General features: G+C 48.1%; 1 protein-coding gene across 4 annotated transcripts; it reads right to left on the reverse strand.

Moving 5' to 3' along the window:
• Positions 1-258: 258 nt before the first annotated feature.
• Positions 259-13,211, reverse strand: smpd4 (sphingomyelin phosphodiesterase 4). Of its 4 annotated transcripts, none has more exons than XM_078092614.1 (20): positions 13,028-13,211; positions 12,632-12,717; positions 12,465-12,551; positions 11,949-12,085; positions 11,784-11,859; positions 11,467-11,575; positions 11,074-11,126; positions 10,807-10,958; positions 10,154-10,286; positions 9,975-10,040; positions 8,616-8,705; positions 7,065-7,222; positions 6,197-6,287; positions 5,303-5,400; positions 5,048-5,211; positions 4,629-4,834; positions 4,300-4,530; positions 4,068-4,199; positions 3,823-3,951; positions 259-1,053 (listed from the first exon to the last, which is right to left on the reverse strand). In XM_078092614.1, the coding sequence occupies exons 2-20, from the start codon at positions 12,668-12,670 to the stop codon at positions 739-741; spliced, it is 2,466 nt and encodes an 821-aa protein (XP_077948740.1). In that variant the 5' UTR covers positions 12,671-12,717; positions 13,028-13,211; the 3' UTR covers positions 259-738. The 4 variants fall into 4 exon arrangements, with proteins under 4 accessions (XP_077948740.1, XP_077948739.1, XP_077948741.1 ...); XM_078092613.1 differs by having other exon boundaries at positions 9,969-10,040; positions 13,028-13,200; XM_078092615.1 differs by lacking the exon at positions 8,616-8,705 and having other exon boundaries at positions 13,028-13,200.
• Positions 13,212-13,514: the final 303 nt, after the last annotated feature.

Consider the following 13,514-nt stretch of genomic DNA (forward strand, 5'->3'; position numbering starts at 1 on the left):
ACGCCCCAGGACAGGAAGGCCAAGAGGCACCTCTCCTGCCGAGGAGAAGTCCATAGCTACCAGACTCAGATTAGCATCTCAACATCACCTTTCCATATGGAATCAGGCCTTCAAGGTCCAGCTTCTGTGATTCACCATCATGCTGTTCCTACTTTATTCATGTTTATTTAACATGAATGCATCATGTCCTATGATTATAATGTTATGAGGTCACAATATGAGATTCATCATGAAATAAATAAATGAGGACAACAGAAGTACAAACAAGTGCAAATGGTTTATTGCGTCTGTGGGATCGGAACCAAAGCGTCCAGCTCTCACTGACAATAAAAAGGTTTTGGCCTCCACGCGTCTTCATGCGAATCAAAAGCTTCAGGTTATGTATTTGTTTATATGGTTAATGAGGCCGAACAAAGTCGTCCTTTTAGAGGCTTATTCCACTGTGACTGTTGACAGCAGCGATTGGTCGTCATTAACGCAAACTATTCACCATTAATTAATCATTTTTAGAGTTTTAGGTAAAAAAAAGAAAAAACATTGTTTAAAAAATGTGAACATCAGAGAATGTTTAATGTGTTGTCTGTTGCTGATGACATCACAACGCCAGTGACGTTATAAAGAGAAAACTAAAAATGATATTAGTTTGTTGCAAACCTTGAAAACTAGACTCAAATTCCTTGCGTGGATGTTTTAAAGTTTATTTTCCGTCGTGCCCCCCCCCCCCCCCCGTTTGCTCAGCTAGTGCGTCTTCAGCTTGTCTCCGAGCAGCGCCACGAGGAGTCCATACAGGAGCCCCCCCACCAGGAGCAGCAGGGTGCAGGAGGCGGGGCCTAAGGCCAGCGCGGCCCCCGTGGCGTAGGCGAGCAGCAGCAGCAGCAGCGTCCGGTAGCTGGCCAGCGGACGCAGACTCAGGCGAGCCCGCCGGTGTGCCCCCGACGGGGGCCGGGGGACCGGGCTCCTGGCGGAGGAGTCGGGGTCCGCCGCCAGGTAGTGGCGGCCCAGGCGCCCCAGGAGGTCCGGGCGGGAGCAGAGTGCGTTCATGTGACCACCGAACTGTGGGAAATATGATCGCCGGTTAGTCTCTATAACACACGTCAGCGTCTCTATAACACACGTCAGCGTCTCTATAACACACGTCAGCGTCTCTATAACGCACGTCAGCGTCTTTGTAACACACGTCAGCGTCTCTATAACACACGTCAGCGTCTCTAGAACACACGTCAGCGTCTCTATAACACACGTCAGCGTCTCTAGAACACACGTCAGTGTCTCTATAACACACGTCAGTGTCTCTATAACACACGTCAGTGTCTCTATAACACACGTCAGCGTCTCTATAACACACGTCAGTGTCTCTATAACACACGTCAGTGTCTCTATAACACACGTCAGCGTCTCTAGAACACACGTCAGCGTCTCTATAACACACGTCAGCGTCTCTATAACACACGTCAGCGTCTCTAGAACACACGTCAGCGTCTCTATAACACACGTCAGTGTCTCTATAACACACGTCAGTGTCTCTATAACACACGTCAGCGTCTCTAGAACACACGTCAGCGTCTCTATAACACACGTCAGTGTCTCTCAGCGTCTCTATAACACATGTCAGTGTCTCTTAGTGTCTCTATAACACACATCAGTGTCTCTATAACACATGTCAGTGTCTCTATAACACACGTCAGCGTCTCTAGAACACACGTCAGTGTCTCTATAACACACGTCAGTGTCTCTCAGCGTCTCTAGAACACACATCAGTGTCTCTCAGCGTCTCTATAACACATGTCAGTGTCTCTCAGCGTCTCTATAACACACATCAGCGTCTCTCAGCGTCTCTAGAACACATGTCAGTGTCTCTCAGCGTCTCTAGAACACATGTCAGTGTCTCTCAGCGTCTCTATAACACATGTCAGTGTCTCTCAGCGTCTCTATAACACACATCAGCGTCTCTCAGCGTCTCTAGAACACATGTCAGTGTCTCTCAGCGTCTCTAGAACACACGTCAGTGTCTCTCAGTGTCTCTATAACACACATCAGTGTCTCTCAGCGTCTCTATAACACATGTCAGTGTCTCTCAGCGTCTCTATAACACATGTCAGTGTCTCTCAGCGTCTCTATAACACATGTCAGTGTCTCTATAACACACGTCAGTGTCTCTCAGCGTCTCTATATCACATGTCAGTGTCTCTCAGCGTCTCTATAACACATGTCAGTGTCTCTCAGCGTCTCTATAACACATGTCAGTGTCTCTCAGCGTCTCTATAACACATGTCAGTGTCTCTCAGCGTCTCTATAACACATGTCAGTGTCTCTCAGCGTCTCTATAACACATGTCAGTGTCTCTCAGCGTCTCTAGAACACATGTCAGTGTCTCTCAGCGTCTCTAGAACACATGTCAGTGTCTCTCAGTGTCTCTATAACACACATCAGTGTCTCTCAGCGTCTCTATAACACATGTCAGTGTCTCTATAACACACATCAGTGTCTCTCAGCGTCTCTATAACACATGTCAGTGTCTCTCAGCGTCTCTATAACACATGTCAGTGTCTCTCAGCGTCTCTATAACACATGTCAGTGTCTCTCAGCGTCTCTATAACACACATCAGCGTCTCTCAGCGTCTCTAGAACACATGTCAGTGTCTCTCAGCGTCTCTAGAACACATGTCAGTGTCTCTCAGCGTCTCTATAACACATGTCAGTGTCTCTCAGCGTCTCTATAACACACATCAGCGTCTCTCAGCGTCTCTAGAACACATGTCAGTGTCTCTCAGCGTCTCTAGAACACATGTCAGTGTCTCTCAGTGTCTCTATAACACACGTCAGTGTCTCTCAGCGTCTCTATAACACATGTCAGTGTCTCTCAGCGTCTCTATAACACATGTCAGTGTCTCTCAGCGTCTCTATAACACATGTCAGTGTCTCTCAGCGTCTCTAGAACACATGTCAGTGTCTCTCAGCGTCTCTAGAACACATGTCAGTGTCTCTCAGTGTCTCTATAACACATGTCAGTGTCTCTCAGCGTCTCTATAACACATGTCAGTGTCTCTATAACACACATCAGTGTCTCTCAGCGTCTCTATAACACATGTCAGTGTCTCTCAGCGTCTCTATAACACATGTCAGTGTCTCTCAGCGTCTCTATAACACATGTCAGTGTCTCTCAGCGTCTCTATAACACATGTCAGTGTCTCTCAGCGTCTCTATAACACATGTCAGTGTCTCTCAGTGTCTCTATAACACATGTCAGTGTCTCTATAACACACGTCAGTGTCTCTATAACACACGTCAGTGTCTCTCAGCGTCTCTAGAACACATGTCAGCGTCTCTATAACACATGTCAGTGTCTCTCAGCGTCTCTATAACACATGTCAGCGTCTCTATAACACACATCAGTGTCTCTCAGCGTCTCTATAACACATGTCAGTGTCTCTCAGCGTCTCTATATCACATGTCAGTGTCTCTCAGCGTCTCTATAACACATGTCAGTGTCTCTCAGCGTCTCTATAACACATGTCAGTGTCTCTCAGCGTCTCTATAACACATGTCAGTGTCTCTCAGTGTCTCTATAACACATGTCAGTGTCTCTCAGCGTCTCTATAACACATGTCAGTGTCTCTCAGTGTCTCTATAGCACATGTCAGTGTCTCTCAGCGTCTCTATAACACATGTCAGTGTCTCTCAGCGTCTCTATAACACATGTCAGCGTCTCTATAACACATGTCAGTGTCTCTCAGCGTCTCTATAACACACGTCAGTGTCTCTCAGCGTCTCTATAACACACGTCAGTGTCTCTCAGTGTCTCTAGAACACAGCCCCACTCACTCTCTCATTGACCAGAGAAGAGATCTTGTAGAAGAGCCGGACCAGCAGGGCATTCTCGTAGCTCCTTATGGGCTGCAGCTCCGGGTCTCCTTGATACTGAATGTCGAACCTGCGCAGTCCGCTTATGATCTGCACAGAAAAGGCATTGGGGGTGGTGGTGATTGGGTGGGGGGGGGGTTCAGGTCTTTGTCGCTTCGACCCACAGCTCTGAAACAAGTCACTAACACGGTTCTGGAGATACAGACCTGCTTCCTGCCCAGGTCCGTCAGGACGAGTCCGTTCTCTCCTTGGATGCAGTCCGGCAGCTGCTTGCAGTGGCCGTCGTCCTGGGAGGAGCCGAGGTTCGAGATGAGCTGAGCCAGCTGACCCTGATTCAGCTGCAGAACACAAGGCGACAGAAGGTTTTTCTCACCTGTCCATCTGTATATCATACGAAGCTCGATGTGACAAATATAAAAGACAAACAGTGAGCTAAACCTTGAAAATCTGACACAGGTTCTCCAAGGCCCGGTCCAGGAACTCGTGGGTCTTCGCCAGACACTCGCCGCTCTCCTCCGGCTCGGCCCCGGAGAAGGTGCTGTTGAGGTCGGGGGTTCCCATTCCGAACCAGGAGAGGAAGGAGCTGCTGGCCGCTGCCTCTCCGGAGTGATCAGATATCCTCTTGGCCGTCTGCCGGGCCTGCGCGATGATCTGGATCAGCTTCGTGACCTGCACGGAGAGAGAAAACAAAAGCGCTCAGATTTGACTCCTTCGAACGTCTCCCAGCGCAGTAAAACAGGGACCCCGGGAAGCCGACCCGGACTCACCGCCCCCCTGAGCTCGGGGCCGAACATCTGCTTGTACTGGCAGTCCTGGCCCTCCAGGGCGTAGACGTGGCTCTTCACCCGGAACACCAGGTCGGTCGCCGCACGTTGCCGTGACGACAGGAAGCTGCCGCCTTGGCCCGGCGTCAGGTATCCACGGGGCTGCCGGTGTTGGAGGACGTGCTCCGGCTCCAGGAACAGCTGCTCTCCTGGAGACGGAGACGCGTTGACCTTTAACACCGTTCTTTGTGCCGGTTATTAATCTGCTGATGTCGCTCAGTGGTCGGTTTATAAATTCAAACTTAATAGCACTGCTTTTGTTTAAATATAAAGTAAAACTCAAATATGGAAAGAAAATTACCTGAGAAAAGGAACGCTCGATGGTTAAACCATCCGCGGCATTTAAACAGTTCCCTCCTCACCTTTCTGGATCATCTCGCCGAGGTTTGGCTGAGAGAACACTTTGGCCACCCTGAAGACCATCAGCGCATTTTTGGCGTTCACCAGGTCCGTCCTCACGGCTCTGTTGAGCAGCACCTGGAAGAGCTTGGTGTACATCAGCAGGTTCTCCTGGACAAAGGGCTCCCTGGAGGAAAGAAAAGGCCTCAGGTCATCTGGAGGAACCGGAGGGCGACGGCGTTTTGGATCGTTCCAGGAAACACGGAGATCCACCTCACCACTTGTCGGGTACGGTTCTGTTCTGGTCCGGCTGAGCGTTGGTCTTCTCCCCTGTGTATCTCCACGGCTGAATGTAGCTCAGCCAGGTCTCCAGCACCTAAACACGGAGACGAGGACAATGAACTAATCGCACACAACTGGCAGTGAACAGGAAGTGACCCTATAAGGAGAGAGGTGGGCGTAGAGATACCATGCACGTCTCTGGTAGACACCTGTCAGTCAGCGTGTAGCCCCGCCCTAAAGCGTCCCCTGCTTTATGGTCTGTTTGACTCTAAATGGACCATAATTCACTAAATGAAGACTTGAAACTAGAGATTGAGACCATAAACTCATGTTTACAATGTTTACTGAGGGAATAAATCAAGAGAGAAGTAGAGTCATTTCCTCATAGACGTCTATGGGAGCAGAGGAGTCGCCCCCTGCTGGTCACTACAGAGAAGTAGAGTCATTTCCTCATAGACGTCTATGGGAGCAGAGGAGTCGCCCCCTGCTGGTCACTACAGAGAAGTAGAGTCATTTCCTCATAGACGTCTATGGGAGCAGAGGAGTCGCCCCCTGCTGGTCACTACAGAGAAGTAGAGTCATTTCCTCATAGACGTCTATGGGAGCAGAGGAGTCGCCCCCTGCTGGTCACTACAGAGAAGTAGAGTCATTTCCTCATAGACGTCTATGGGAGCAGAGGAGTCGCCCCCTGCTGGTCACTACAGAGAAGTAGAGTCATTTCCTCATAGACGTCTATGGGAGCAGAGGAGTCGACCCCTGCTGGTCACTACAGAGAAGTAGAGTCATTTCCTCATAGACGTCTATGGGAGCAGAGGAGTCGCCCCCTGCTGGTCACTACAGAGAAGTAGAGTCATTTCCTCATAGACGTCTAAATATGAATGAATATTTACCGCTCTGAACGAGGCGTCCAGAGGCCAGTGACTGAAGCAGTGCTGCAGGAACAAGTAGAGTTTCTGTTGGACGAAACGCTGCACCACCACCCTGTGGACAAGAGGACGCTCTTTGAGAGTCATACATGAATAGAAACTTACTTTATGAAGGAAGGAGAAAGTCAACAACAAGTACGGTCTAAATGGTGTCCTTCTGTGTCAAACATTTTTAGATATTCTACACAATCTGGATGCTTTTACTCGGCATGTTTTTAGTCTGTAACGATGCAGCATTATTTTGACTTTGACATAATTATTCATATTTATCTGTCTTGCATGTTGTTGTATGACCATGAGCCATGCTGCAGGACTCAGCCATGTACTATAAAGTCCTCAATGATGCTTCTACATTTACTTTTATGAGGCGACCGTGGCACACAGAGTAGAGAGGGAACCGCAGGGTTGTTGGTCTGAAGCCCGGCTGCTCCATGTGCCGTGTCGAAGTGTCCCTGAGCAAGACACCCAACCCCTACCTGCTCCCGGCAGCACACTGCTCCCACTGGGTGGGGGGGTTAAACGCAGAGAATAACTTCCCCAAGGGGATCAATAAAGGATACTTTCTTCTTCTACTTGTTTTAATATTCTACTTTATGCTGTTTGCATTCTTACCAAAGGAATAAATGTTCCTTGGTTTTATTATGGTGCATCGTCCCAGGTCATGTAACTATGTGCATTTGTCTTGCTCAGTGTTTTTTCCTCTCGGTGTATGTTGTGGTAAACTGTACATGTGCTTCTCTGTAAGAGTGTGTGTGTTCTGCATGGCGCGCGCTGCAACTGTTATGCAGGTTTTGTGTTGATTAGTGTAGAATAAAGCGCGGAGAGGGCGGACCTCTTGAACTCCTCCAGCGGGCTGGTGTGGGCGTGCGAGTGGGCGGAGGGCGAGGAGGAGGACAGCGTCTCGGGCTTCAGGCTGTTGGAGAAGGCGTGGAGGTGTTTGACCAGCAGACGCACCACCAGGACGTGCTCCTCCGTCGGGCTGAACGGCTCCTGGGGAGACAAGAGGTCACATGGAGCAACAGTGCCAATCGCAGCCAATCAGAGTGCAGCCAATCAGAGCGCAGCCAATCAGAGCGCAGCCAATCAGAGCGCAGCCCTCGGGCTGAAAGCCTCCAAGCCGCCCCGGAAGCGCTTTCTGCTAAAGAGCTCAGAGGTGTTCCGCCTACGAAGGGTTTGGTTGGAAGTTTAGAGGGAAGCGTCCATCAGATCGGTGCGCTCTGCTAAATATTTAACTTTAAACTAAAAAAATGATGGAAAAAAATCCTGTGAATTTGTACAAAATGAGCTGAATTTATTAATTTCCCTGTAAAAGTCACCTGGACTTAATATAACAGACCTGCAAACTCATGAGGGGTGAAAAGGTGACAGGAAGGCTCTGCTAAATGACCTCATCGCCTCATTTGCATAATGGTAAACATGTCTGGACGTGTCCTCTGACTGCGGCGAGGACAGGAAGTGCAGGACACCACAAAAGAAGTCAGGGTGGGAAGTGGCCACGTTGCAGCACCGCTGTGGACTGAGGAGGAGGAGGATGAAGACGCTGCAGAGATCTCAATGCTGATTGGCCGAGGCTCATCACGTCACCTCAAAGATGTTTCATTGAAGATCACGACATCACCGTTTCTCCTTGAGTCAGTCCAATCTCAGAGACGCTGGCCGGTCAGCTGACCCCCCCCCCTACACCCCCATGATTTGATTTCAAAACGACAAAAGGTTTGCGGGTCTGCAGCTTATCGGATTAACATCAGAGGGACGCTTTGGGAGGAAGGCGGGACCTCTGTGCTCTTTTAGCCGCAAACTGCAAAGCTGATTTGTCAAAAGAAAAAAAAGCAAGCAAACAAGCTCTGAATATGTAAATCAATCATAATCAATACACCCAATAAGTAGATGACTGGCATGTAGAGAGATTGTTCAGATGTAGAAGGAGCTTTTGCTTTACTCAAAAGAAACTTAGTAAGAAGCATGCGTATAAGACACACAGGGTTACTTCTCAGCGGTACGAAGTGATAAACGCTTATAGAGTAAAGTAAACATACTTAGAAATATATGCAAGTTAATAAAGGCATCGTTGTTTTGCTCAGCTCGTAGATGGAAGCGAGCTCGCTCGTACGGGTGAATGACTTAGTGAATTGTTATTTGCGTGGTGGGTTATTCAGGAGTGCCGAGTCAGCGTTGCCGTGCCGACGGGCATCAGTACACCATCAAAGAGACACATCGCAGCAGCAGAATTACTGACCTGAAGGTCTGCAGGTCGTATTTTAAAAAGCTGGACTGTGTTTTTTAATTTGGGCTTTGGTGCTGCTGTGATGTGAATGAGTGACGATGTCAGCAGAGAAGAACCCTTCTGCTTGACGAAGGGGGGTGAATGAAAAGGTACAAGTACTTGGTAGGTGTGGAGGGTCCCAGAGCCTGGTGGGGCGAAGGGTTGACTCGGCATGCTGGACATGCTGAGGCGGTACTGCAGCAGCGCCAGCTGTTCCACCCGTTACCACCAGGAGGGAGAGGAGGTGGAGGGGGAGGAAACAGCAGCGTGGAGCGAGAGAAGGGCGGCGATAAGGGAGGAGGAGAGAGGGAGGGAGGAAGGAGGAGGAATGCACACAGGAGACAGTTGGTGGCAACCAAATACAAAATGAAGGAAAAGAAAGCAGAGGAAGACATTCGGGTGAGAAGAAGGAGGGAGACAAAGACAAATGAGATGTTGACTGTAGCAACACAACGCCGACAGGTCACAGGGACGGGAATCACTGCAGGATCAATGAACCAATCAATGAGCAGTATTTGGGTGACGATCAAAGGGATTCCACCGACTGTGTTTTACTGGTTTTAGGTTCATTTAAATCATTTCCACTGAAGGATTCCCCTCTCCGATGTTAGACACTATTAACAGAGAACTCAAAGCTGTGAGACTTTATCTGAGGCAAGAAATAAGCACTAAGATGTTTGTCAGGTCCAGAACAAACAACACGTTGAATCTCACAGCTTCGCTCTTCAAACACACAGGACACCACAACGTCAACGTGAGACAGGATCAGTCAACAAAAGACAACACGAGTCAACGTTAAAGAGCTGAGATGTACACGGGGGGTCGAAGGGAAGACTTTTGACCTCCAGACAGCTTAACCGTCAGACACACAGCCTCCATTAGTTCAGACTGTGGCTGTGCGTCGCTGCTAGACGGCGCATGAAGGTGAACAAACAGCGTGAGGTCTCACTCGGATCAACAGGAAATGGAATCTCCGCTTTTAAAAAATGTGCCGCAAAGTTCTGCAGTCAATGTTTAAGATTTAAAGCAAGCGATCAGAACTTTATTTCATCTCTGTGTGTACGAAGAGGAATCAGGACTATAATAATTCTAACATCACGCTCGCTGACATTCATGCATTAAAACAACAACACTGTAGCGTCTATGAGAACGTCTGATGACCCAAAGACCTCCACTAGGACGGGTCTGCACCACACTGGGTGTGACTGACACACACACAGAGGACGTGAGAGGAAGCTAAAGCATCGCTACAGGGAACACATGCTGCTAAACGCAGTGACACACACACATAGCACGCCCGTGGATGGGGGAGAAGCTAACCGCTAACGGGGTCTCTTGCTCTGTGGCTCAGACGTCTGCACACAGTAGTTGGAAGCTTCATGCTAATGGGAACTACACTGCTTTAGAATCAGACTCTGGTGTCTTTGTGTTTGACTAACAGCCAAGAGGTGGGGTGTGTGAAATGTATCTTACCTTTACCTGAGGGGACTGCAGCTTCTGGTACATCTCTAAGGAGTAGTGATGGAGCCAGATCTCCACAAACATCTGACGAATAAAACACACGTCTTTATATTACATCAATATTTCATGAACACACAGGTTTTATTTAATGAATTCATTAATTATCTTTATTGCACCGTAGAACTGTGGTGGCTCACCTGCAGCAGCGTCTCGGACCTCCAGATCTCCTGAGCCGCCGGGTCGGCGTTGACAGACGGTTGGTGGAATATGTGATGCTTCAGGAGACTCGGGCTGTGGACGCCGTAACCGGCCAAAGACACGCTGGAAGATCTGTGGAAACAGAAACGAGTCTGGAAACATTCTCCCCAAATGGCAATGCTGCGTTCTCTGTGGTGACCAGCAGGGGGCGACTCCTCTGCTCCTATAGACGTCTATGAGGAAATGACTCTACTTCTCTGTGGTGACCAGCAGGGGGCGACTCCTCTGCTCCCATAGACGTCTATGAGGAAATGACTCTACTTCTCTGTGGTGACCAGCAGGGGGCGACTCCTCTGCTCCCATAGACGTCTATGAGGAAATGACTCTACTTCTCTGTAGTGACCAGCAGGGGGCGACTCCTCTGCTCCTATAGACGTCTATGAGGAAATGACTCTTCTTCTCTCTGGATTTATTCCCTCAGTAAACATTGTAAACATGAGTTTATGGTCTCAGTCTCTAGTTTCACGTCTTCTTCAACACAACATGATGTTCATTTAGTGACTTATGGTCCATTTAGAGTCAAACAGACCATCATCTAAAAGCGCCTGTTTACACATTTTCAAACATTTTATCCATCAGCCATCACGGCTACCTGGGTGACGGAGCAGTGACGGAGCCTCTGGAGTCAGAGAAGGGGGAGGGCGGAACGCTTCCTTCACCGGGTAGGAAGTACTTCAGGTACGTGTCCACCAGCACAAAGTAGGCGCTGTCAGTGGAGCTCACGTGGGCGCTTTGAGGGTAACTCTGTGAAACAAGCAGCATTAAGTCTTCCAACGGCACGAACCACAGAGGCCCGACTACGGCATTTTCAACACGTTTAAACTACATATCACACATTTGTATTTCTTATTAAACTGACCTTTGGCGTGATGAGACAGGAGGCAAAATGGAACATAAAGAACTCAAAAGGATCTGCAGAATGTTGAGGAAAAACAACTTGGAGTCGGAGTCATAAATCATAAACATCTGTGGCTTCAATTCCAAAGACGAATTCGACGCAAGATCACAGCCTGATTGAGTCACTAGTCACATCGCCGTGGAGTAAAAGGTTGTCAGGTCGCCGGGTCAACAAGACTATGCTTTGCTTCTTCCATGTCACTTATTGAAGTAATTATATATATATATATATATTTCACAGATTGAGGTGTTGTTCAGACAAAACGAGGCATTTTAAACACGCCGCCATAATAGAAAAGACATAGATGTGTAGAACATTGACATCATATTTAGTTTTCTCTGCAGGGAAGGATACTGAGAGCCAGGTTCAGAGTCAGCAGACCAGAGAGGGGGAACTGCAGCTTGTTGTGGAACAGAGGGCATTCTGGGAGGATCCCCTGCTGGATGCAGACCTTAACGGGACCCTGCGGGACACACAGGGTGGGTAAACAAACACACAACTTGGGACGACAGATGAAAAATCTGTACACAGTTACAGTGTTTTATTAATGTGCATTGCCCGAATAAACCAATCAAACCAAATTAAACAGCGCACCAGAGGTTTAGGGTCCGCTAGGTGGGCTAACGTCATTTCAAAGGTTTCAACGGAGCGAGAGAGACAAACATTCTTACTGGGAGATAATTGACGGGGATTTCATATTTGTACTCTTCTGCTTGAAGTTTATACACAAGCTTCATCATTGGCCCGCTGTGAAGAAAGAACACAAGGAGACAAGAATGAGTGACTTCTTCTGACCCGACGAGGAACAAAGCTACACGGGGGGGGGGGGGGTCTACCTGGGGCTCAGAAACTCCAGAACGACGTTGTACTCGTTGCTCCGCGCGTGAAGGAGTCGCAGGTTCCAGCCGGCGGTGCAGCTGTCCAGACTGCCGAACACGCTCTCCACCAGCCAAGGGAGGATGAGGTGGAGCTCCTAAAGAGAAGCCCCCCCCAGCGAAAAGTATTTAAAGCCGTCTAAAAACAGCGCTCTGGTGCGAGCTACTTAGGTCCGTCCTGAATGTTTGGTTGGAAGTGCCACCTACGTTGACCATGTGGCATTTATGAATCATGAACAACTGTTCCCTGTGAAGGCTGATGTACTGCAAGGAACCTCAGAGGAGTTGGTAAATATGTCGTGAATACAGCAGATCGTGCTCAGTATACCCAAGATCTTTGCTGTCCTTTTCTGATTCGTTGTTTTAAACTTGTATTATAATTATAATAACGCCATAGTAAGAGGTGTCCACGCTGCCTCCTGAAGTGACGTCAGCAACCTCGTGGCTTTAAAAGCGAAAGTAAAAAGGTAACAGTACCTTTGCAGGATACTCGTCGATGATCTTCACCAGATCTTGGCATCGCTGGAGGAGAGGTTTGGTGGTGGAATCGCTTTTCAGGTTGACCTGCAGACAACACAACACATGGATGCATGAGCACGTTGCGTGAATCCCGGGGAGACACAAGCGGGTCAGGAGGGACTCACCAGCAGGAAGCTGGGCTGCTGTAGAGTCGGAGCAGCCATGTTTGACCCCCTTGTTGATGCCCAGTTGACGGTCCACTTGGAGCCCACTGAAGGAGGTAAACACGAGGAGAACTTTTAATCTATTCAACCACAGATAGCACCGGGCGTAGCTGGCTAGCGCTTAGCTTCTCACAGGACAAACCGGCTGATCATTCAAACAACTGGATGCTGTGAAGACATGAAGCTAACGTTAGTTGTTTGATTGTCCACCATTGGTCTCAACTGACCTAACGTTAGCTTAGCTAGCATGAGCCGGCTAGCTAGCGAAGCTACGAGAACAAACAGAAAGTGACCTAAACTCAGTGTTAACAAACACTTTGAGTGAAACTTAAATGCTTGGAGTGAACTCCTCTTTACCTTTGTCCGCCGAGAGGAATACAAAAAATCCGCTACTGTCTACTAGAATCCATCGGTGCGATTCAAACGGTCCAAACCGGAAACGCTCTTGCACTTCTTCTTCTGTGGTGTCTTCATTGGTAAGTCTGCAACACTACGCTGCCACTGTCTGGCGTTACGCAACTACACAGCTCACGCACAGGTAGGGCGGGAAAATGTCGTGGGAAACAAGTCCAAAATAATATTAGGTCAAAAAATATTTTCAAAAGGTAAAATATATAAGGTTTAAAAATGTCATGGAATAAAAAAATATATTCGATCAACAAAATATCGTGAAAAAAAAGTCAAAATATTTGGTTGAAAAATGTTTTTAAGTCAAACTTGTTAACAAATGTCATCGAAAATAAGTCAACAAATATTTGGTCAAAAATCTTTTTGCAAAAAAAGCCAAAATATATTGACAAAATGACATGGTAAAAAAAATGTAATTAATTATGTTGCAAAAAAT

The sequence above is a fragment of the Gasterosteus aculeatus genome, chromosome 17 (genome assembly GCF_964276395.1).
Source record: "Gasterosteus aculeatus chromosome 17, fGasAcu3.hap1.1, whole genome shotgun sequence".
Lineage (NCBI taxonomy): Eukaryota > Metazoa > Chordata > Actinopteri > Perciformes > Gasterosteidae > Gasterosteus > Gasterosteus aculeatus.